The sequence below is a fragment of the Lissotriton vulgaris genome, chromosome 2_2 (genome assembly GCF_964263255.1).
Source record: "Lissotriton vulgaris chromosome 2_2, aLisVul1.2, whole genome shotgun sequence".
Lineage (NCBI taxonomy): Eukaryota > Metazoa > Chordata > Amphibia > Caudata > Salamandridae > Lissotriton > Lissotriton vulgaris.
The window spans coordinates 12,422,872-12,449,324 of record NC_141688.1 but is presented as its reverse complement, the minus strand read 5'-3'; the positions used below and the strand labels follow the sequence as shown (position 1 = coordinate 12,449,324).

Sequence of the window (26,453 nt, the reverse complement as noted above, 5' to 3'; positions counted from 1 at the left end):
ATGGCCTCTGCTCCCTCATTAGAGGATCGTTCTTAAAATTTAGAAACCCCCACCATGCAGTTTGGGATATCTGTGCCTTCAGAAGTACAGTGACTCTGCAAAAGGCACTGGACTTTGCTGACTGGTCGCAATGTTCACTTTTCCCATTTTGTAAAGTGTTTGGGTTTCAGGAAATAAACTCCCAAAGTAGAAGTTTGTTTCATGGAACGAAAAATCACTTAGAAAGATGCATGAGGAGGTTCCTGACATTTCTTACCATGATGCATTAATTACAAGGCAATACTTTATTTTTATTTTGAGGTAAGGAAGGGGTGACATTTGCAATACCTTTGTAGGTGACGCAGCTGATCCTGATGATGGTTTTGGCTGGAAGTAAAATCCAGTGGAGTTGTATCAGGGTGTGAGTAATGTGGCCAGATTTGTTCAGCTCCTTGATGAGGCATGCTATGATATGTAGGGTGCTTTTCAGGTTCTCAAGGGTGGTGTGTGGGAGACTATGAAGCATGTTGTGGCCCCTATTCAGATGTGAGAAAACAAGGCAGGTCTAAAGTTACTTTTCAAGAATAATGGGTTAATGGTCTTTGGTAGAGAGATCTTGACTATGTTTCAGGTGTAACTATCTTTTTAGTGTGATGCTGCAGAGCACTGCTGATGTTCTATTATATTATTGAAATGTTACCTTTTTCCTGGAAGACACTCCAAAGGTCCAGTCTTTGTGAACCAATAGTGCTCTGCAGGGCCCTGGAAGAAAGAAATCCCGCAATCTATTGCATTTTAGCTGGGACTTCATTCTGAGGTGTACAGTTGTTGCCTTACAGCGTGAACAATTCAACGTGTGCAGCACTGCTGCTTCATTGAGTCCACCTGCATGCCTAGAGAGAATATTGAGTACATGCACATGACAATACAAGTTACATTTGTATTTTTAAATAACATGCATGTCACCTGCCATGGAATGCCAGATTAAGGATGGTTACTCCTTAATGCCTTAGGGCCTGATTTATATCTTGACGCTATAAATGCCCTGTTGCAACAGAGTATCCGTGTCCCCAAGACTGTCACCCATCTGCCCCATTTAAGTGCGAGTGGACCTTTGGTTTAATCACGGCAGAGACTACCCGGTATACAAAGAAAGTGCTGTTGAAGGTTGACCTCTAATTCCACATATCTCATTTAGATTAGTGGTACTAGAGGATAGTTTTATGGGTCAGCAACACCAGGAAAACCCTGACGGTAAGTGACAGTGAAAACTATAAATGGCTTCCCTCCCCAAAATCGAGGCTCCAATGGTGGGGGGAGCATTATCTTTTTTTATTTGAATTATTAAAGTCCTGCTTCAGTTTGCTGGATGGCTCAGTCATGTTTGACAGTCATGCATAATTTGAACAGATGTAGATGGACTCATGGCTATGGAGTAAACTACTCCTTTGCCCTGACTGCCAAACCTGTCTGCCACATTTTAAATTGTATCCTTAGCTCTTCTGCAGTCTTGTTTATGTTAAGTTGTTGTGTGGAATTCCAATAGTTTCTAGTACTACTATACTGGCATCGACAGTCAGTTACCTACATAATAATAGATCACAGCAGTCACACACACTGCTGAACAGCATCATTGGAAGTGTTTTTTGGCCTTATCTATCCAGCTCACTCTTCGTGGCGCAATTATCTGCCACAGTAGCTGGCCATTACCACCAAATGACATTTCTCCGAATTCTATAACCTTATTCGGATCCTACTGCACGCTCTGTTATGCTCTTCATTAAGCTCACCCTAAATCTCTTTCCCAATTCCTGCCTCAGCCCTCAGCAAGTCGTTCTGTGCTTTTACATAAATGTCCACTTTCCTGGACATCACATTCCCATGAACTCAAACTTTACCAGCGATGTGTATTAAAATTACTTTCAATGGGCCTCATTTATGAAAAGTGACGCATCGCTGCGTGAGAACAGCGATGCGTCACTTTTCACTGCGCACTCCTTACGACATTCCTGATGCGTCATATTTAATGTATGACGCATCATGTCGCAAGGAGTTACAGATACGTCAGTATTTCTGACGTATCTGTAAGCGCAAAAGTGACGCATTGCTGGAGTGTGTCACAAAAGTGACGCAACTCCAGCAATGCGTCCTTTCACATGGGGAAAGCCCCATGTGAAAGGGCCTGTGTCATTCTTACGCCTGCTGTGAGGCAGGCGCAAGATTTTGATGCAACAGCGTCCTAAAAGTGACGCAGTGAAATCTCATAGATTTCACTGCGTCACTATTACGAGGCTTTTTGCGGGGGAACGCCCCCTCTGCATACATTATACCTGACGCAGGTATAATGTGGCGCAGGGGTTTAAAAAGTGACGCATCTACCAAGATGCGTCACTTTTTAAATATGGCGCACGAGGCGCATTTTTTACACCGCTGGTGCGTCACAAAAAGTGACGCACCGACGGCGCAAAACTGACGCAAGGCCTTCATAAATAAGGCCCGTGGAGTCTATCAGGCTCCCTGGCAGATAAAATTACTTTTCAGACAATGGATTGTGGGTAGTGGTCTTTGACTCACTTCGCTTACTCCCTGGTAAAGATGGTTTGCGCGTGTTAGTTGGTGAGAAAAACCTTTTTTTTAAGTTTGATTTTATTGAGAGAAAAATAAAAGGATAAAGAGGCAAAAAAGAAGAAACAGGAAATAGAATATGACAGTAATATATATCATAAGGCGATAAATGATTATAAATATAAAACAGTATAAAAAGAGAATGAAAAACCTTTAACAGACCTCAGCATGGTTAAGGCTGCTCTTCGAAGAGACCGAAAAATAAATCAAATCAAATAAATAGGAAGCTGATTGTTTACAGAGACTGATGTTGGCAGCATTAACAGTCATGACAGGTACATCGATAGAAAATTCCACATTTCATGGTTCGCAAAGCTGCATGCCCTCAGCACTGGATATTTAATCCTTGTAGGTTATTTGTGACTCAGACTCATTTTATCCCCTGCCTTGATATTTGCATTATAGGCTCTTCACGAAGGAAGAAATCGGACTGATCAGGAATGTCACCATGCACAAGGTCCTTGTTGATGTTACCTATGCCGAGTCTGAGGACCTCCAGCAGAATGTCTTCATGTGGACCGCAGGTGAGTGTGAACCTTTCGGAAGGGTACCCTTGTGATGGCGACCCTTGAAAGAATGGATACACATGTTACTTATGGCTATGAAATCGTATTCTCAGGTTTTAAATGTGGATGTCCCTAAATAAATAACTGTCATTTTTCCACGCTGATTTGGGCCTTCTGTTCAATAACATATTCTCTGATCTGACCAGCGGGCTATCTGATTTGACATATTTTCGTCTAAAAAGAGGAGAACCTTATGAAAAGGTTGTGGCTTGTTATACCAGACTGTGTACTCAAATCCGAACCTTCTTGTTTTTCTGTTTTGCTAGTTGTCCAAAGCTATTGCTACCCTTTCTTGAAAACTCAATGTCCCTTTGCCTTTTCCCCGTTTCTGAACCTCTTTCAGATATTTCAATTTAATAAAAATTTAGAAGTTCTCAAAATTGTGAGCTAGACATTACAAATGCTTGCATATATTCACCTCATTTGAATGCACACTCCAATGACTCGGTGTCATGACTGTAAAAACAAGCATTAGAAAATCCAATAGGTTTCGCCTATTGGACATCTCTTGACTTTGTTAATATTTACATATTACACAAAAGTGCGAGCTGCTGTGCAAGCTCTATGACGTGGCCAGAATTGACCTCTTCATAGAGGATTTTTAGTTTCCTTTAAGCCATGTTATACACCAGCCTGTGCTGTAAATGTAATGTAAATGTAAATTGATACTTGTATAGCGCACTACTCACCCGCAAGGGTCTCAAGGCGCTTGTACGAATACCGCTGTGGAACCCATCCTGGATTTCCCTGTGAGGCACCCTCAAGGTTATGGCCAGGCATCCTTAGCGTTGTGGGTGCTGTTGTGGAGATTAAGCAAGCTATTGCCCAGAGTTGCAGAGTGGGACTCCATGATTGGAATAGTCACCGAGGCGAGAATCATCAGGTCCGTGGAATTTTGAGCATAAGACCCGCCGAGGCGGGGAATTGAACCCTGGTCCTGGGCTGGACCTCTGCATCAGGGTCTGCCGCTCTAATCATTGAGCCACACTTCTCCACGCTGCTGTGCAATAGGTATGAAACAGCACAGTATATCAAGAACCACAAGGGAGGAGAGTGTGAAAAATAACAGAACGCAGGGGGAGTGTGGGGGCACTAGCCAACACAATGGAGAGAGGTTGGAGGGTGTGGCGCTGGGTAACATAACTTAGAATCTGTAGAGTGTTGAGGGGCTGGGTAACATAACAGAAAGTGCTGTGTAGAAGAACCTCATCCTATCTATCTATCTATCTATCTATCTATCTATCTATCTATCTATCTATCTATCTATCTATCTATCTATCTATCTATCTATCAGTATCACAGGAGAAAAGCACACATTCCATCAAATTTCATTTATTTTAGTTAAATAACTTTTATTGAGTAAGTAAACAGGTACCAGGAATATAATTAGCCACAAGAAAAAAAGTAACATTAGAATACAAAGTAAGAGGTAGCAAAACATACAAATTATGCATTAAAGAAACTATAAATTACAACTATATGTAGTAAGTGAAAAAAGAAAAGAGAACAATTAGGGTACCATCTGGATTATAATTAATTGAACAATTTAATAATAGAAAGAAAAAAATGAAGGAGGAAAGGAAAAAGAAAGAAAGAAAGAATAATTGTCAAATGAGTATTAGTGTAAAGAGGGGTATAAAGACAGAAAAGTATTGACAGGTAACCAAAGTAATCAGACTTAATTTTTTGGGGTAAAAATAAAGATGAAGCAATAGATATTCTATGTTCATCACAAATAAGATTCCACCATAGTAACATAAAAACATTTGAATTAGCCTTGCAACAGGTAAGAATAACTTTAAATGCAAGAGCTATAAAATGAGCAAGCAAATTCTATTTCAACGCTGTATCATGAAAATCAACTGATAAAGAGCCAAGGAACATATTTTGAATTGATAGGGGGGTACAAAAGTGAGAAATATTGGAACATTTAGCCCAGATAAATTCCCAATTGATTTTTACATAGGGACAATAGTACATCAAATGGGATAGAGTGCCATCGGAGTAAAGGCAGGACCAACAATGAGGAGAGGAAGAAGGGTTGAATTTATGTATAAACACTGGTGTTATAACATCTCTATTGTACTAAAAGAATTGAGATTGGGTAATGTTAGCAGCTCTAGAAGTGGTTTTCTTTTAGCCATAACTTATCCCATTTTGTTGGTGAGAGAGTGATGGAGAGGTCTAGTTAAAAAAAAGTTCAATTGGGGATGTTGGTTTTTAAGAAATATGAGTGGATAACAGTTTGTATATAAAGGAGGCTTTAGGGTTAGAGTCATAGGATACGTTGTGTAAAAGAGATAGGGAAGTAGATGGAGTATCATTGATTGGAAAGTTCTTGGTTGCGATAAATGATTGAAGTGCCTGTGATAATTGAATATATTGAGAGAAGAAGGAGGGGGTAGATCATAGCACTCTTGTAATGCACTAAAAGGAATAACAGAAGTATTGGATATAAGTTGATGTACATATAGAACATTCTTTTCTTTCCAATGTATAAAATAGAAGGATTTATGGCGGAACTTAATGAATTTATTGTTCCAAATAGAAGATGCAAGGAAGGCTTGATGAAAGTTAGAGCCATCTATATACAGTGAATGTAGAAAGTGTTGGGAATATTTTAAAATAGGATGCTTAGATATAAAGGTGCAATTAGACATGAAACAAATGTCATAAAAAGAAAAGTCATGTAAAATAGAGCGTTTGAAGTAGGTCCAACTAGGAATCAGAACATTGTGATATTTTCTGTTTAGTGCAAATGCTTGTCTAATTAAAAAAGCAGTGTGATACAGTTTAAAGTTCGGAAATCATACACATCCTTCGTTTTTTGGTTTGACTAACTTAGTCAAAGCAATATGGGGCGGTTCGTTATTCCAAAGGAATTTAGTGTAAATGGAATTGATTTGATTAAAATAGTAGCTAGGGTTTTTGAAGGGTAACATAGAGAGTAGGAATGGAATAAGAGGTACAATCATCATTTTAATGGTATTCAACTTGCCCCACCAGGATAAATATAGTGGAGACTATGAGGAAAGTACATTTAGAATTTTAAGTTTTAAAGCATTAAAATTATGGGAGAGAGTTTGCGGGATCGTAGAGGAAAACCACATGCCAAGATACTTACTTTTAGATAGGCACCAGAAAACATCAATCGATATCAAATTATTTTGAGGGACAATATTTCAGTTTTAGAAAAATTTCATTTGTAGCCAGATATTTTAGAATATAGGTCAATTTCCTACAGAAAGGGAGGTAAGGAGGTTAGGGGTTTGGAGAGATAGAGAAGAATATCATCTGCATAAGCAGATAGTTTAATTTTGGATAATTGTGTGAGAAGCCAGTAATCAAAGGATTATGACGAATATGCTCAAGAAAGGGTTCGGGACATAAAAGAAATAAAAGAGGAGAAAGGGGACATCCTTGCTGTGTACCTCTATATAGATTGAAATAAGGGATAAGAAACCATTAACAGAAAAACACGCACGGGGATCCAAGTACAATAATTTGATGAAAGAAAGAAATTTGGGCCCAAAGCCAAACAACTGACGAGTTTTACACATGAATTCCCAATTTATGCGATCGAAAGCCTTTTCAGCATCGAGGGATGGAGCGGCTAAAGGATCAGTATAACTTTTCCCCAAGGCGAGAACATTACAGAACATTCTGACATTATCTGAGGAAAGCCTACCCTTAATGAAGCCAGATTGATCAGGTTAAATAAGTAAGGGGATAACACATTCCAATCCAGAAGCAATTATTTTTGCAAAACTTTTACAATCACAATTAGTGAGATTGGGTGGTAGTTTTGAAAAAGGCAGAGGTCTTTGTCAGGTTTAGGGAGAATAACGGTAAGAGCATCAAGAAAAGAACCTTCAGGTTTAGAGTGGAGCGAAAAGTGCAAGTAAATGTGGAGCAAAAATAGATGAAAAAGAGGATATAAGTTCAATAGAAAAACCATCAGGGCCAGGAACCTTAGCTCTTTTTAAAGATGTAATTGCATCATAAATCTCCTGAAGAGCAATATCTTTTTCTAGGAGGGCCATATAGTCTAGAATAGGGCAAGGAGAAGGGAGACCATCAAAAAATAATTGAGTATCGGTTGCATTAGGATGGGTGTCTTCCGTATATAGTGAATGATGTAATTATGTCAGGATCGGAATGTAGTAGAGTGTTATTAAGGTTATTGCGAATGGGACCAATGGTTTTCCTTTCTGATTTGACTTTGAAATAATTGGCCAACATTCTTGCTGCTTTGTTTTGTTCCCCCATGATATTTAGATTTGAATTTAAGTAGAATGTTGTAGGCATCAATTGTAGCAAATTTTTTAGATCAAATTTAGGCTTGATTAGGTCACGAAGATGAGCAGGGGATTTGGAAGTACAATAAGAATGTTCAAGGGTTTCAATATGACTAAGGGAAGAGAGGTACTGTGAGACTGTGAGTTCAGTGCCATTTTCTTTCTAGCAGTATATGCAATGGTAAAAGCTCAGAACGAGGCCTTGAAGGCTTCCCAGTTGTTGTGTTACAGAAGTGTCACCTGTCTTGTTGAAGTGAAAAAATTCTTGTATAAAGGAAGTAGCCTTTAAAATAATCGGATAATAGTGAGGTATTTAATCTCCTTCTAGGATGCTTGGCAGTGGTAAAAGACAAATCAAGAGAAACTGAAACAGGGGTGTGGTTGGAAATAAAAATGGAGCCAATCTCTCAGGATTGAAGTGAGGGAAGTGAAGGTTTCGAAATTGAAACATAATCGAAATAGTGTGATGAACATTAGAATAGAATGATGACAACAACATTTACCCTCTACCACTGTCAAGGGAGAAACCCATGAAAAGTGAAACTTCTCAATATTTAACTCTAAAATCCTAAAGCATGTTGCACACATGTAAATGTTACCCACCAATGCATCTGCATACATTTACATTGGTTTCAAAGAAGGCGTTAGCACAGAGTTCTACAAAAAGTGTGCTGTACTTGACTGCTAGATACCAAAGGGGATGATGGGTGGAGCGTTTGAGCACATCAAACACTCACCCCCAGTCAAACTACTTGACTGCTAAACACTATTTGAGTGATATATAAAAGAGTTACTCTTCTATATCACTTTTTTTTGGCTACCTGATGTATATTCGTTTTTGTCTCACTTTCTCTATTTTAGGTTTACATCCTTTTATCCTAGAAGGTTTCCTCCATTAGGTTTCACCATCTGACAAATATCTCCAATGTATTGTTGTTTTGCAAAATTTATTATGATTATCTATTTTTTGTAATTGTAAGTAATTGGCAAATGCTGTGCTGTATACGGAAAACGCAATTAAAAAATATATTTAAAAAACAATAGTTGAATGATGACGCAGCACAAACTGGTAGATAGGCACTGAACAACCTTACTCTCCTTGCCCCAGGTTTTGATTGGCAATAATGGGCATGCTGTGAACTCTCTCGCTACGAAATCCGTCTGGCCACCTCAGGCTCTGACACTGCGCTAATTTTTGGAGCACCTGGCTTTTGTGAAGAGCAAAGTTTGTGTAATCTAGGGTGGGCTATGCAAGGTTGTCTATGTGAAGATTGAGCTAATAAGCATAGAATCTGATCAATGAAAATAAACCCAGGATTTTCATAGATGTTTGCCACATGCAAGTGTTTAGCACACATGCACCGGGTAATCTCTGTACATATAGGCTAATGTGCCCTTAGCAAATTAAGGAAGTGCACACCAGTGGACTTTCCACACAAAGTGGGTAGTTACTTATGTTTGGATAGGAGTGCCCTTTGAAATAGCATTCCACCCCTTTGCACTGTTAGGTGGTGGTGGGTCAATGTAGTGCATGGTTTGATATGTCCTGATAAAACGAGAGGATGAGAAGGTTGCTTGGTGCACTTGTGTTCTCTTAAGAGTGCCTTAAATTTCTCATTAAGCAAATTCAGCAACAGTGAAGAAAGTCCTCCGCACAGGTAAACAGTCATAAAATCAGATGACGATTTAGAGCAGGCTTGGTTGTGCCTCTCAGCTGACTGTAGTCATAGGGTATGTCGAAGTTCAAAGCCATGGGACCCAACATTACAAGGAGAGAATCGGGATTTGCTGCCAATATCGACCTCAGGAACAACTGGTACCAAAGAAGCACCAGCAGTTGTTGAAGAGCAGAAGTTTGCCTGAAATTCCAGAACTAGGCAGCCAGGATGTGCCATAAGTTTCGGAAACTGGCCAAGGAAGCCCTCTGCTGTTTTACATGTTGACTCTTGGAGTTAAGGATTGCATGTAAAACTGTTTTGTTCACAAGGCGTATGGGCGGAAGAACAACCGATCCCACACCTACCTAGAATCTGTGCTTGATCACAGCTAATCTTATCTGGGAAGGACCTTTGAGATGACTAAGATATGCTCGATGTTGATTGAGTACAGACCCAAAATACTGTATTTACAATTGATTCTTATCAGAAAGAAAAGCCGCATTTCCTGCATTTCAATAATTTTCAAAACAGATACATTCAGAAATTCCTTTGCAGCACATAAGTGGCGCCTCTCTTGCTCGACCAAGCAGCACATTTCAATTAGTGTTTTTAAATGTTATGTGGAGATCTACCACCACATATGTTTCACCAAAAAGCATGTGTAACAGTGTGCTTTAAAGAATGTTTTATGTCAGCAGTTTGCTACTTTTTAGAAGCCTTAATTTCTGTTGCTATGAATATAATGGAGTATTCCAAAATGAAATGCACGTGTAGCCATCTTGCTATCCCGTTTCATACTTTAACTTGTTAAGACAACTGTAGAGTTGAATGCTTCTGCCACAGATTAAAATTCCAGTAAGGGTTACTCATCATTTAATCTTTCTCATGTAGTCATTAATAATTGTGTCCATCAATGTTCCATGTAGAGTGCTTTGGTGAAAAAGCGCTGTATGAAATACAGCTTATTATTGTTACACTGTACCATGCAATCGCCCAGAATTCCATTGGACGTTGTGGATATCAAGGAAAATTGGCACTGACTGGGTTTTTCTAATGAAATATATGTAAATCATCAAGCTGATCATTGACCATTTATAGAATGGAATGTTTATAAGTTTGTGGTGAGGAAGGCCAAGAGACTTCTCAGAAAGAACAGAAAAGGCTACACTCTTACTCCCAGAGGCTATACCACAAGTAGGATTTGTATGAAGGCATGCAATAAAGCCTACAATTACTATGCAGATTATTGTAGGTTGGTTTCTCTTAGTTTTGTATGCACATGCCTTCATAATGCACTACCCAAGAGCAGGATATATGTAGCACAATGATATATGAAGCAGTACAAAAAGGGTGTGGTGATGGTCGGAGCATCTGAACCAATCAAACACTCACACCCAGTCAGCAAATCTGGGTTTAATCCATCACTGTTCTTTAGCCCACTCCGCCACCCCAGTTCAGACATGGCTATATGCAAATCAGTCTGACCCTGTGCCTCATGGCAACAGTCCAGCCCGAACTGCCAAGCCATGCCTTCCCAGGACCAGAAACAAGCTTCGTAGGACCGGTTTCTGGCATTACAGCCGTCTTCAGCCAGGCTTGCTTGAATCCAGTGGCAAAGTGAGCAAGGGACTCACGTCTGAGGATACCCTGCCAACTTATGGTGAACAAAGCGGTACAAAAGGGGGTGGTGATGGACGGACCATCTGAACCAATCAAACACGATGGGGACGAACTTTGCAACTTAGCGACTGGGAGAAAGCCCTTTTTGCCTGCTGTCCTTAACGAGGGGGAGAACGCTACACCTTGCCGCACCCGCTTTGCGGGTGCTGCTTCGCGGCTGCTGACACCGGGGAGCCTGCTTGGGAGCCGTGTGGAAGTGCTCGAGGGGCGAGTGGGCCGAATTGAAGATCTTGCCGAACGCCAGCAGGGACTCCAAATACCAGGAGTCCCTGCCTGACCACATACAGCTAGTCCCGCGTTTGGCAGCTAGCCCCGCCCGCACTCCTGCATTAAAATCCCTCACTTCTTTGCCATCACTGGGACGAACTTTGCAACTTAGTGACTGGGAGAAAGCCCTTTTTTGCCTGCTGTCCTTAACGAGGGGGAGAACGCTACAACTTGCCGCACCCTCTTCGCGGGTGCCGCTTCGCGGGTGCCGCTTCACGGCTGGAGACACCGAGGAGCCTGCTTGGGAGCTGTTTGGAAGTGCTCAAAGGGCGAGTGGGCCGAATTGAAGATCTCGCCGAACGACAGCAGGGACTCCAAATACCAGGAGTCCCTGCCTGACCACATACAGCTGGTCTCGCGTTCGGCGGCTAGCCCCACCCGCACTCCTGCATTAAAATCGCTCACTTCTTTGCCATCACAGGGACGAACTTTGCAACTTAGTGACTGGGAGAAAGCCCTTTTTGCCTGCTTTCCTTAACGAGGGGGAGAACGCTATACCTTGCAGCACCCGCTTCGCGGGTGCAGCTTCGCGGGTGCCGCTTCGCAGCTGGTGACACCGGGGAGCCTGCTTGGGAGCCGTGTGGATGTGCTCGAGGGGCGAGTGGGCCGAATTAAAGATCTCGCCAAACGCCAGCAGGGACTCCAAATACCAGGAGTCCCTGCCTGACCACATAAAGCTGGTCCCGCGTTCGGTGGCTAGCCCCGCCCGCACTCCTGCATTAAAATCCCTCACTTCTTTGCCACCACTGGGACGCTGGTCAGCAGGAAAACTACAGGTCCCTGCAGGCCTCGGGCACGAGTCGCGTCATCGCTGTGCACCAGGAGGCGCCTTAAGCCGTGACCGGTCCCTCATACTGCGAGGACCCGCGCGGGACGAGGACGGGACCGTCTGCGGCTGTCCGAGGCCGGAGGAGGGTGGGCCGGGCCTTTCTGTAACATCTGGACTACCACGATAACATCCTTATGCTTGCAAGTACTGTCCTTACCTAATCCTTTGGGGTTGTGTTTTGCTTCATCTAGGTTAACATACCGCCTATGCCCATGTCAACTAGATCACGAAAGGGCAGGAGGGTTGAGGGAGGGAGGCGGAAGTGTACTCGGGACCTTGGATAATTTTGTAACTCGAGCCTTCTCTGTTTTAGAGAAGGAGATTGCCCTCACTGAACGGAAATTGTCTCTTGACCCTCTCCCCCACAAGCGTTCCTCTTTAGGGGCTATAGCCCTAGCAACTTCTCCTGCAAGTAACGCTGCGTGTTGTGTAGACGTACCCCTGGTTAATGATCGCGACAGTATAGGAGCCATCAGGGCCAGCTTGGACAGGTTGAATGGGTTAGATCAGAGCTCCCGGTTCCTCCTGAGCTGCTGGAACCTGCTATCCCCTCTTTATCGCTTGGGGGCTTAAAGGAGGCCAATATCCACCCCCAAGTGTCTATTGCCGCCAGCACTTTACACCGTAAGGGGAGAGTGGAGGGTGCTGGGGGTTCTGGAAATCCTGCCCATAACAGAAAAAGACTCACCAACAGGTCAAGGGGAGGGACGGCTAAGCGCTCAAAGAAACTCAATGTCAAATATACTGGTAATGGGGAGGATCCTGTGGCACCGGGGAGGGTGGGGGCACTCCCTGGGATACCTTCTGAAGGAAATAGCACAACTTTAGACCAGCCCATCTTGGCTATACTTCTGGAGGGTCTTGCAGAGAGCACGACTGTTACCTGCCCTCCATTCTCTATACCGCCCATAGATCAGATGGAGAAGTTGTTAAAGTCAATGATCCTCCCTGTAATTCAAAGGCTTAAGGATATAGCAGATCGTCTAGACAGATTTGAGCAGTCAACTCTGGGTAATTATTTCTCACTCAAATCTCTGCTGAAATTACAGGCCAAGAACTCTTCTAGAGATAGCGACCAGGCTAGAATTCACCATGATGCCCCAGCGCCTGAGGTGGTACCACTCCAGCCGACCCCTATAACGGCTCGTACTTCTGCACCTCTGCAGCAAGTCACGACTCTGGTTGGTCTGTCTCCCTCTACCGATGGTACGCTGCCATCCAGTAACAGTGTGTCTGTGGCATCCAGCCAACGGCCAGCCCGACCCGCTTTCTCTGAAACAGACTTAAAGGGACCTAATACCATGCGGTCGAATGTACAGGAGATGAGAAAGGCCCCTATAGGCCGCACGGACCAACCCAGTAGAAACAGTCACAAACTTGTACCCCCTAGCGAGGTTTTGAGACTCCCCTCTATTAACCTTCCAATGGAGAGTCTTCCCTATGTTGTTGTCCTGCCCAATGTCCCGCCATTAAAGGCCGACCAGCATGAACCCTACCAGGCGCTTAAAAACAAATCTATGCACTGGTTAAGAGTAAATAGACCTCTCCCCAGCGATTTGGATGGCCTGATAATCAACGTTAGGAGGGTAGGGTGGGTGAGGAATGGCCATAAGCAAATCCAGGAGGACTGCGTGGTGGTGAATTTCAAGGATGCCAGGGTTGCTTCATTCATCTGTAATCAACATCTAGGCCAAGGTGGAGAGGGTATTGGAGTAGTGGACCTGAATTACTTTTATGCCGGGCTCCCACGTATTCCATATGCTAGCCACCAAGGGTGGGGTGGAAGACAGGATTCCTTTTTCCCGGAGAAATACCACTACCCCTTTTCTTACCCATCGTCGTCATGGCCAGGAAATCATATGAGGGTGCCTGGCTACTGAATTGATATCTGTCCCCGGGACTCACTTTCCTGTTCGAGCCCAATAGTGGGCTCTATGACCTGTGCTTCAGGTTCATCTAGTACCAATCCCCCTTCTTCGCCCGCCTGTGATAGTCCCTCCCTTTTCATTACTTCTCCCTCACGTTCTAGACCGTCAAGAGTTTTAGCACCTAGAATTGTTGTAACCAAATCCAAGAAATCTGCAAGGGTGGACTCTCCACCAACCTTTACTGGGAATGTAAGTAGTGTTAGGCCTGAATCCCGCAAGGTCCCAGCTGTGGTGGATCAAATTCTTAGGATTCTCAGCTGGAACGTTGCGGGTATAGTTAGGAAACTGGACTTACCAGAATGGAATACCCTTGTAGAGGCTCACTCTATTTGCATATTCCAGGAAACGTGGAGCAGGGAACCCTGCCACAAGGTGGGTTCCTCGTCTTTTTTTGTACATGCAGTCCCCTCCACCACAGGGAAGGGTCGACCTTCAGGCGGCCTCCTCATTTGGGTTGCTGCTTTGCTTGGCTGCAAAGTTGTGCAGCACGTGACCGATTCCCCTGACTTACTTTACATTTCTCTTAAGGGGCCACAGAGAGGGCTCACCCTGAACATTATTAATATCTATGCTAGGGGGCCGAAAGGGGGCTTGCAGTCACCTACTGTTTTGGGCCTGGAGAGACTTCTGAATGGGCGCCCGGTTAGCTCACATGCTCTGGTTGCAGGTAATTTCAATTGCACGTTTGAGCCCCTTGCATCTAAGGACATCCTGGGCACTGCCGACGAAGACGCCAGGAGTGGTATACCTCCTTTATCCATCCCACCTATTAAGAGGTGGTCCCAACAGGCTGTGCAACTTAATTCGCTGTCCCTGGAATTTGGGCTAAGGGCAGCGAACGGGAGGACACCCTCGGATTCTATGGGAGCCCACACCTTCAACAGAGCGAACCACACGTCGAGGATAGACTATTTTTTCCTCAACGTTAAGTTGTGGAGCTCTGTGCGGGACATGGAGGTTCTACCCACAGTGGATAGTGACCGCAATCCCCTTTCCCTGTCTCTGCTCCCCTTATGGCCTGCGGAACTGGGTGTGTGCATGGCACCAAATTCAATATCTTCCCCAGTAACACGACCCTCTAATTGTGGGAGACGCCTGAAGTGGTGTAGGATTGCCATGGATGAAGGCAAAATGTTAGCTATCGGGGCTTAACTCACTTCAGCCCAATCTAAATTGGATTCCTCCAATCAAACACCCAGCGAAGTGACAGCTCTCTTTTGTAATTTAACCAAAGCCTTGGGCAAGTGGTTCCTACTCCCTAGCAGAGATCCCCCAGCGGGGTCTGCCAAGAGACCAAAAAACCAACCAGGTTGGTTTACCAAAAAACGTAGGGATCTAAAATCTGCTCTGATTATTGCTGTTAAAAACAAATCTTTGCTGGAGATTAGGCTTGCCAGGAAAGCCTACACCCAGACCATTAGTGCAGCAAAGAAAGAATGGGAGGAGAAGTATTGGGCTGATCTTATGGTATCCAGTGCAGAAAGAGACTCCAGAGGGTTCTGGAATCGAATTAGATCCAGGAATAGATCAGACAGTACCCTAATCACATGCAACATTCCAGCCCAAACTTGGTTCAACCATTTCTTCTCCTTATATACCACTGATAAATGGAACACACAGAATACCCCTAATAATAGTTTTCACTTTGCCAAACCATCGGGGGATGTATTGGAAGACCCCTTTACTCCAAGAGAAGTATTGAGCGTAATAAAATCTTTGGTGCCCCTCAAAGCTGCTGGTCCTGACGGCCTACCGGGGGATCTGTTGCGCGCTAACCACAATGAGTGGGGGAAGCTGGTCTCTTCTCTACTTAATGCCATGAATAATGGCGCAACAGTCCCTGAATCTTGGAAAGGGGCGGAGGTCGTCCCCATATTCAAAAAGGGGTGCCGGGACGACCCTGCGAACTACAGGCCTATAAGCCTGATTGATTCAACACAAAAGGTGGCGGGGAAAGTGATCCTGGGGAGGTTGCTTCAGTGGGTAGACGATAATAACATTCTATCGGACTACGAAGCGGGCTTTCGCCCGGGCACAGGAACCATAGAGCAGGCCTTTAGATTGGTCCTGCTCTACTGGAAGGTGGTGGTGCTGGGCAAGGGCAGTCTTTATTTGGCCTTCATTGACCTGAAGACTGCCTTTGACCTAGTTCCGAGGGAGGGGAGGGACGGCTAAGCGCTCAAAGAAACTCAATGTCAAATATACTGGTAATGGGGAGGATCCTGTGGCACCGGGGAGGGTGGGGGCACTCCCTGGGATACCTTCTGAAGGAAATAGCACAACTTTAGACCAGCCCATCTTGGCTATACTTCTGGAGGGTCTTGCAGAGAGCACGACTGTTACTTGCCCTCCATTCTCTATACCGCCCATAGATCAGATGGAGAAGTTGTTAAAGTCAATGATCCTCCCTGTAATTCAAAGGCTTAAGGATATAGCAGATGGTCTAGACAGATTTGAGCAGTCAACTCTGGGTAATTATTTCTCACTCAAATCTCTGCTGAAATTACAGGCCAAGAACTCTTCTAGAGATAGCGACCAGGCTAGAATTCACCATGATGCCCCAGCGCCTGAGGTGGTACCACTCCAGCCGACCCCTATAATGGCTCGTACTTCTGCACCTCTGCAGCAAGTCACGACTCTGGTTGGTCCGTCTCCCTCTACCGATGGTACGCTGCCATCCAGTAACAGTGTGTCTGTGGCATCCAGCCAACGGCCAGCCCGACCCGCTTTCTCTGAAACAGACTTAAAGGGACCTAATACCATGCGGTCGAATGTACAGGAGATGAGAAAGGCCCCTATAGGCCGCACGGACCAACCCAGTAGAAACAGTCACAAACTTGTCCCTGCCGTGCAGCAGCTTTCTGTACCCCCTAGCGAGGTTTTGAGACTCCCCTCTATTAACCTTCCAATGGAGAGTCTTCGATATGTTGTTGTCCTGACCAATGTCCCGCCATTAAAGGCCGACCAGCATGAACCCTACCAGGCGCTTAAAAACAAATCTATGCACTGGTTAAGAGTAAATAGACCTCTCCCCAGCGATTTGGATGGCCTGATAATCAACGTTAGGAGGGTAGGGTGGGTGAGGAATGGCCATAAGCAAATCCAGGGGGACTGCGTGGTGGTGAATTTCAAGGATGCCAGGGTTGCTTCATTCATCTGTAATCAACATCTAGGCCAAGGTGGAGAGGGTATTGGAGTAGTGGACCTGAATTACTTTTATGCCGGGCTCCCACGTATTCCATATGCTAGCCACCAAGGGTGGGGTGGAAGACAGGATTCCTTTTTCCCGGAGAACTACCACTACCCCTCTTCTTACCCATCGTCGTCATGGCCAGGAAATCATATGAGGGTGCCTGGCTACTGAATTGATATCTGTCCCCGGGACTCACTTTCCTGTTCGAGCCCAATAGTGGGCTCTATGACCTGTGCTTCAGGTTCATCTAGTACCAATCCCCCTTCTTCGCCCGCCTGTGATAGTCCCTCCCTTTTCATTACTTCTCCCTCACGTTCTAGACCGTCAAGAGTTTTAGCACCTAGAATTGTTGTAACCAAATCCAAGAAATCTGCAAGGGCGGACTCTCCACCAACCTTTACTGGGAATGTAAGTAGTGTTAGGCCTGAATCCCGCAAGGTCCCAGCTGTGGTGGATCAAATTCTTAGGATTCTCAGCTGGAACGTTGCGGGTATAGTTAGGAAACTGGACTTACCAGACTGGAATACCCTTGTAGAGGCTCACTCTATTTGCATATTCCAGGAAACGTGGAGCATGGAACCCTGCCACAAGGTGGGTTCCTCGTCTTTTTTTGTACATGCAGTCCCCTCCACCACAGGGAAGGGTCGACCTTCAGGCGGCCTCCTCATTTGGGTTGCTGCTTTGCTTGACCGATTCCCCTGACTTACTTTACATTTCTCTTAAGGGGCCACAGAGAGGGCTCACCCTGAACATTATTAATATCTATGCTAGGGGGCCGAAAGGGGGCTTGCAGTCACCTACTGTTTTGGGCCTGGAGAGACTTCTGAATGGGCGCCCGGTTAGCTCACATGCTCTGGTTGCAGGTAATTTCAATTGCACGTTTGAGCCCCTTGCATCTGAGGACATCCTGGGCACTGCCGACGAAGACGCCAGGAGTGGTATACCTCCTTTATCCATCCCACCTATTAAGAGGTGGTCCCAACGGGCTGTGCAACTTAATTCGCTGTCCCTGGAATTTGGGCTAAGGGCAGCGAACGGGAGGACACCCTCGGATTCTATGGGAGCCCACACCTTCAACAGAGCGAACCACACGTCGAGGATAGACTATTTTCTCCTCAACGTTAAGTTGTGGAGCTCTGTGCGGGACATGGAGGTTCTACCCACAGTGGATAGTGACCACAATCCCCTTTCCCTGTCCCTGCTCCCCTTATGGCCTGCGGAACTGGGTGTGTGCATGGCACCAAATTCAATATCTTCCCCAGTAACACGACCCTCTAATTGTGGGTGGCGCCTGAAGTGGTGTAGGGTTGCCATGGATGAAGGCAAAATGTTAGCTATAGGGGCTTTACTCACTTCAGCCCAATCTAAATTGGATTCCTCCAATCAAACACCCAGCGAAGTGACAGCTCTCTTTTGTAATTTAACCAAAGCCTTGGGCAAGTGGTTCCTACTCCCTAGCAGAGATCCCCCAGCGGGGTCTGCCAAGAGACCAACAAACCAACCAGGTTGGTTTACCAAAAAACGTAGGGATCTAAAATCTGCCCTGATTATTGCTGTTAAAAACAAATCTTTGCTGGAGATCAGGCTTGCCAGGAAAGCCTACACCCAGACCATTAGTGCAGCAAAGAAAGAATGGGAGGAGAAGTATTGGGCTGATCTTATGGTATCCAGTGCGGAAAGAGACTCCAGAGGGTTCTGGAATCTAATTAGATCCAGGAATAGATCAGACAGTACCCTAATCACATGCAACATTCCAGCCCAAACTTGGTTCAACCATTTCTTCTCCTTATATACCACTGATAAAAGGAACACACAGAATACCCCTAATAATAGTTTTCACGTTGCCAAACCATCGGGGGATGTATTGGAAGACCCCTTTACTCCAAGAGAAGTATTGAGCGTAATAAAATCTTTGGTGCCCCTCAAAGCTGCTGGTCCTGACGGCCTACCGGGGGATCTGTTGCGCGCTAACCACAATGAGTGGGGGAAGCTGGTCTCTTCTCTACTTAATGCCATGAATAATGGCGCAACAGTCCCTGAATCTTGGAAAGGGCGGAGGTCGTCCCCATATTCAAAAAGGGGTGCCGGGACGACCCTGCGAACTACAGGCCTATAAGCCTGATTGATTCAACACAAAAGGTGGCGGGGAAAGTGATCCTGGGGAGGTTGCTTCAGTGGGTAGACGATAATAACATTCTATCGGACTACGAAGCGGGCTTTCGCCCGGGCACAGGAACCATAGAGCAGGCCTTTAGATTGGTCCTGCTCTACTGGAAGGTGGTGGTGCTGGGCAAGGGCAGTCTTTATTTGGCCTTCATTGACCTGAAGACTGCCTTTGACCTAGTTCCGAGGGAGGGGCTGCGGAGGGTTTTGTCAGAGATGGGTTTGCCCCCGTACATTCTTTCCCTCTTGGTGAGGCTCCATGTTGACAACTTTGCGCAGGTGAGGTGGGGTGTGCATGGCGAGAAAACTGACAGGATCCCAGTGGAAAGGGGCGTCCTCCAGGGATGTGAGCTGCTCCCACTCTGTTCTCTCTTTATGTGAACGGAGTGGTTGAGCATCTGCTTAGTACACCTGCAGATGCACCGTCCCTGGCAGCAAAACGCATCTCCACTTTACTTTTTGCAGACGACACCCTCCTCATCTCCAAGACTCCCATGGGCTTGCAGAACCTTTAAAATAGCTTTCAGGAGTTCTGCACTAATAGGGGCTTGATTATCAACTCCTCCAAAACTAAATTCTTGGTTTTGAACCCGACCAAAAAACTGGGCCGTCCCCCGCTGTTACATTCTGTGCCCTTGGAGAGGGTGTCTGAATTTGATTATTTAGGCATCCGTCTCACGGACTCAATGCATTGGCACACACACACTTGGGCACAAAAGGGTGAGTGGAGCACTCCTTAAAGAGCAACGCTCCTCTGTTACTAAGCCCGTCGCCCGAGTTATGGAGATTTATAAAGCAAGAGGGGTTAATGCTGTTTTGTATGGGGCGGAACTGTGGGGAACTTGTAACCTGGAAGTACTAGTTATATCTGAGAACAAATTTCTGAAGGACTTGATGGCCCTCCCCCAGAGCACACCTACAGTTCCTGTACTCCTAGATTTGGGTTGCAGATCGATTAAGGACCAAGCCCAACTACGCCCTTTGCTACTTTGGGTGCACCTGTGGCGTGTGCCTGAGTTGGTTTCATATGCGAATGGCTTACAAGAGGTTATGCTCATGGAGGGCTGGTCTAAGATAAAGTGGCTGAGGGATGTGAAACAGCTTTAGGTCTTGGTGATGCATGGGTATCCAGGAGCGCTCCTCCTAAAGCTGCCCTCAAGAAGCTCTATTGGAACTGGATATCTTACAAAACCTCAATTGATCCTAATCATTGCAAAACCACCAGTGACTTTCTGATGATCAAGGATGTGGTGGCTTACGAACTTTACCTTGATATCATAGCCAATCCCTCAGCCCGAGACCTGTATTTCAGATTCAGAACTGGGTCGCTACCTGTAAATGAATTGACCGCCCGCTGGAAAACTCACCTTCAGCGTTCTCCTTTCTGTGTGACGTGTCAAACACGAGTTGAGTCGGTTGCCCACATTTTCTTTGAATGCCCGGCCTATTTAGCGCCGAGGTGATACTGGTTCAAACCTCTATGCAGAGATTTAGGTCGCCGGCATTACAAAGAGGCATTGCACATTTTAATGTCGGACACACGTCCACTTCTGGCTTGTGGTGTGTCAAAGTTTTTAAAATGGTCCTGGACTATTCGTACAAAAAGGCTTTTTTTATTAATTTAATACTTGTCTTAACCGCTGTTGCAATGTTTTACTCTTGTATATAGTATGTGTCTTGTCTAATTACTGTTTTTTAAATTCATTGTACTATGCTTTTATGATATTTTTTATATATCGAAATAAATCAATCAGTGGCAAAGTGAGCAAGGGACTCACGTCTGAGCATACCCTACCAACTTATGGCGAACAAAGTGGTACAAAAGGGGGTGGTGATGGACGGAGCATCTGAACCAATCAAACACTCACACCCAGTCAACAGATCTGGGTTTAATCCATCACCCTTCTTAAGCCCACTCTGCCACCCCAGTTCAGACATGGCCATATGCAAATCAGTCTAACCCTGTGCCTCATGGGAACAGTCCAGCCCGAACTGCCAAGCCATGCCTTCCCTGGACTGGAAAAAAACTACCTAGGGCCGGAGATAAGGAAGCGCATTTGAGAGGGCCATGAAGAACATGGCGGCAACAGGCTAGCTGCCGCGGTACTCCGCTCCGAGTTCTCACAGGGCGTCATGTGGTGACAACGTTGGGAGCTAGAATCCATGCCGAATGAGCTCTAAAAAGCCTGAGAAGTTGCACAATTGTTTTTAAAGCTTTTTCTCTTTTTTTGCCCGAAAAAAAAGCTACCTTCAGCCAGAGCCGCCGCCGCAGTATTGCGGTCTTTCTACTGTTTCTATGTGCTTCCACCCGGGCGTGCTACAGCCAAGACCGGAGGCCCCTGGCGTTCTAACGCACGCGACACGGCAGTTAGGTCTGAGGCCGTGGTTTTAGGCCGCCCTGGAGCTCCGCCGAGGGAGGCATCTGCGGTGCCTCCGGGGAGACCCTTGGGTCAGCGTGGGTGCGAGGAGTGGTGAGCCGGCCGAAGCATGCATCGCGGCGGATACAGCAGAGGAGGTGAAGGGGAAGGCAGTAGGTTGGGGGGACGAAGAGCACAAGGAGGTGCATTGACCTGCAGGGGTGGCAACAGAATTTGTGTTTACAAGCTCCACAAGGGTCACTACACAAGTTACTACGCGAAAAGAGCTCAGCGTAATTTCGGATAAGTCTGACACTAAGGTGCTGCCTTCCCCCCCGGTTCTGGTGCTAGGGTCCTTCAGGCGACTGCAGGTCAGGGGGTAATGTGCAAAGATAAAAGCAAGAGGGTCCAATTTCGCACAAAAAGAGAGGGTAGGAGGGGGCTGACTTCTGAAGCTGACACACAGGCTTCTACAAGGCTGGATACTGGGGGAGCGCCCCAGGGGCGGCGCTGAAGAGGATCGGGAGTTGTCTAAGTCTCCTTCTAAACCTTCATCGTATTTGCACACTGAGGTGAAAGCTAAGCGAGCAAAGAGAACAAACAAGTCAGTTAAGTCTATTAAGTCTACTAAGTCTACTAAACCTGTGCCTGACTCCAGCTCTAAGATAATGCCTTCTTTGCGCTCTTAATTCAAAGTTATCCCTCAGGAACTAGACTTGGTTCAAAGCCATCCCCCTCAAACATGCAGTCCCTCTGTCTCACCAATAACTTCCGGGAAGCTGGCACAATCTGATCCTTTGGGCTCTGCGCTCCCTCTAGTTTCACTTGCTCTTCTGCCCGTTTTGCATCCAATTTCTCTGCCTGTCTACAACTCTACTGCTGCCTCAGCTCTGCCATCAATCACAACTATGGAGGAGGTCGGTAAGGAGTTTCAACCTGAGGTGAGAGACGCATCAAAAAACTGCCTTATACAAGGCAATTCTGCCTCAACATCACCAACAATATCAACTGTCAGTGTCAGTGGTTCTCAGGCAGCGGTGTCATCGGAGCCCAGGATTGAGCTAATCCTGGGCTCAGGTAGTACCTTATGACTACTGCTTGACGAGGAGACTTTCTCTTCTGTTCTGTTTGTGTGCCCGTTTTGTCTGTTGTATCCTTGATACCATTATACACTTTTGATAGAGTTGTACACTCTTTCTTTTGTTTTAGGAAAGACCGCATGATCGGATTGCCACTAGTATACATCTGGGCTCAGAGTAACTGGTAGGATTTATCCATTATAAGTGTACAAGTTCATCACTTTTGTAATTTGTTTACCATTTGCAGTCGCAGTATTCACTAGGTCCTGAAGAAAGCTAGGACCAATTGTCCATCTAGCTGAAACATGTCGACCCCACCACACCACGCCCTGACATAGTTATTATTTAAAACTATTGGGCTTTGTTGTTTTAATCTTGACCCTAGCACCATACCCAATAAACTTATTTTTGGTTCTTCGAGTCAATTTTATATTCACTTTCACTTTTCATTTGCACTGCACTCCATTAGCATCACCAGTGAAGCACTGTGGTCTAAGTTTATATCTACAGAATCCATCTTTGCATCAATATTGGGTGCCTTGATTAAGATCTGGATTCATGATACATCTCCCATGTGACGATACTCCATCAAATGGGTGGGCTGATGGGAATTTTTTCTAGCCCAGTGCTATCACTTTAGTGTTATTAATGGATTCTAGGTTCTAGGCTCAACATGGCACACGAACATTAACTTGGGACCAGGCTACTTTCTTGTTGTTCTGCTGGTAGGTGGGAAATCACCAGAGTAGAGATAAGTGGCTCACGTATGACCTTAGCGGGTTATTATGGGCCCAATCGGGACGACCCTTCAGCTATAGAGTCCTTATTTTCTCAGCGTTTGCACTTCCCAGAACCTATTATAATAGCAGATTTTAACATCATGCTCGATTACTCTCTAGATAAAACTCCATCTAGTCGTCAACAAACATTCTCCAAATCTAGAGCTTTCTTACTTAACTGCATGCATCAATATGGCTATATAGACATCTGGAGGTCAAGGGCAGGTCAGCAACCTGGATTCTCGTTTCGGAATTTTAAATATCATCACCAATCCAGGATTGAATTTTTCTTAATAAGTCGCAACTTGGTAGATTCTGTAAATAAAGTAAGTTACTTACCCTCACACCTGTCAGACCACTCTTCGGTATCTTTAGATCTCGCCGGCATTATGCAACCCCTGAATAGATCATGGTCCTTTGATCGGTCCTTCCTTTCATCATTGGACGATGTCTCGTATCTCAAATCAGAGGCACATGAATTTATGCGAATTAATATCGGCACCGCAGGGTCTAGCATCGTGTGGGATGCCTTTAAGTGCTTCTTGCTCGGAGCCATCAAGAACAAGATTGTCTTTCGCAGGAGGCAGTATACGCAAGAAGTTGCGTCTATTGAGGCTAACCTTTTAACAACACAAGCTGAATTAGATATGGGGGTGGGGTTGCACACTACTCACACACCGGCGGTGTCGCCCCTAAGGACTCTGGTTAATGTAGTAACGTGTTCGCGATGCATCATCTTTCGATCTTCTGCTTTCTGCGCTGTCTTCGCCATCCCTGGACACGTGTTTTGGGGTATCACCCCTCGTCAGCAGGGATAGGCCGTGTTCTGGGGTTGTTGATGGTTGCCAAATATCTGCCAGGTTTAGTACCACTCAGGCGTGTAGGTGCGGGATCCCAGGCTGGTCAGCCAACTGCTAAAGGGAGCTTTAATGTTACAAATGGGGGTGGGGTCGCACACTACTCACACACCGGCGGTGTCGCCCCTAAGGACTCTGGTTAATGTAGTAACGTGTTCGCGATGCATCATCTTTCTATCTTCTGCTATCTTCGCTGTCTTCGCCATCTCTGGACACGTGTTTCGGGGTATCACCCCTCGTCAGTTAGGCCGTGTTCTGGGGTTGCCGATGGCTGCCAAATATCTGCCAGGTTTAGTACCACTCAGGCGCGTAGGTGCGGGATCCCAGGCTCGTCAGCCAACTGCTCAAGGGAGCTTTAATGTTACAAATGGGGGTGGGGTCGCACACTACTCACACACCGGCGGTGTCGCCCCTAAGGACTCTGGTTAATGTAGTAACGTGTTCGCGATGCATCATCTTTCGATCTTCTGCTATCTTCGCTGTCTTCGCCATCCCTGGACACGTGTTTCGGGGTATCACCCCTCGTCAGCAGGGATAGGTCGTGTTCTTGGGTTGCCGATGGCTGCCAAATATCTGCCAGGTTTAGTACCACTCAGGCGCGTAGGTGCGGGATCCCAGGCTCGTCAGCCAACTGCTCAAGGGAGCTTTAATGTTACAAATGGGGGTGGGGTCGCACACTACTCACACACCGGTGGTGTCGCCCCCTAAGGACTCTGGTTAATGTAACGTGTTTGTGATGCATCATCTTTCGATCTTCTGCTATCTTCGCTGTCTTCGCCATCCCTGAACACGTGTTTCGGGGTATCACCCCTCGTCAGCAGGGATAGGCCGTGTTCTGGGGTTGCCGATGGCTGCCAAATATCTGCCAGGTTTAGTACCACTCTGGCGCGTAGGTGCGGGATCCCAGGCTCGTCAGCCAACTGCTCAAGGGAGCTTTAATGTTACAAATGGGGGTGGGGTTGCACACTACTCACACACCGGCGGTGTCGCCCCTAAGGACTCTGGTTAATGTAGTAACGTGTTCGCGATGCATCATCTTTCGATCTTCTGCTATCTTCGCTGTCTTCGCCATCCCTGGACACGTGTTAATAATAATAATAATAATAGGACATTTGTAGAGCGCATGGCTGCACAAAACTGTGTATCCCCGCGCTAACTGCTGACAGACAACTCTCATGGGAAAGGAACCGGGAAAGACAGACCAAAAAGGAATTATTGCGGGAAGAGTTGGGTTTTTAATTTAGCTCTGAATAGAGTTTCCGAGGGTTCCATCCCTCGTCAGCAGGGATAGGCAATGTTCTAGGGTTGCCGATGGCTGCCAAATATCTGCCAGGTTTAGTACCACTCAGGCGCATAGGTGCGGGATCCCAGGCTCGTCAGCCAACTGCTCAAGGGAGCTTTAATGTTACAAATGGGGGTGAGGTCGCACACTACTCACACACCAGCGGTGTCACCCCAAAGGACTCTGGTTTATGTAGTAACGTGTTCGCGATGCATCATCTTTCGATTTTCTGCTATCTTCGCTGTCTTCGCCATCCCTGGACACGCGTTTCGGGGTATCACCCCTCGTCAGCAGGGATAGGCCGTGTTCTGGAGTTGCCGATGACTGCCAAATATCTGCCAGGTGTAGTACCACTCAGGCGCGTAGGTGCGGGATCCCAGGCTCTTCAGCCAACTGCTCAAATGAGCTTTAATGTTACAAATGGGGGTGGGGTCGCACACTACTCACACACCGGCGGTGTCGCCCCTAAGGACTCTGGTTAATGTAGTAACATGTTCGCGATGCATCATCTTTCGATCTTCTGCTATCTTCGCTGTCTTCGCCATCCCAGGACACGTGTTTCGGGTTATCACCCCTCATCAGCAGGGATAGGCCGTGTTCTGGGGTTGCCGAGGGCTGCCAAATATCTGCCAGGTTTAGTACCATTCAGGCGCGTAGGTGCAGGATCCCAGGCTCGTCAGCCAACTGCTCAAGGGAGCTTTAATGTTACAAGCTGAATTAGATACCTGCAGTAATGCTCCTAACCTATTTTTATTAGCCAAACAGGAGAAACTGCTGGAACTCAATGGGCAATTGGCCTCGGTTTTAAATCAGCGCATCCTTCAGAAATGGGAAGCTAGTAAACTAGCTCATTTCTAATTTGGAGAAGGGGCCGGCAAATTGCTGGCCTGGACGTCTAGAACTGATCTGGCGC

General features: G+C 45.9%; 1 protein-coding gene across 4 annotated transcripts in view; it reads left to right on the top strand.

The window, feature by feature from the left end:
• Positions 1–26,453, top strand: part of LOC147728937 (dual oxidase 1-like) — a 992,769-nt gene that overhangs the window by 626,863 nt on the left and 339,453 nt on the right. For all 4 annotated transcript variants that reach the window (XM_086959175.1, XM_086959177.1, XM_086959176.1 and 1 more), the window contains one exon: positions 3,010–3,128. In XM_086959175.1, coding sequence (XP_086815301.1) covers positions 3,010–3,128 — 119 coding nt within the window. The remainder of the gene's footprint in view (positions 1–3,009; positions 3,129–26,453) is intronic.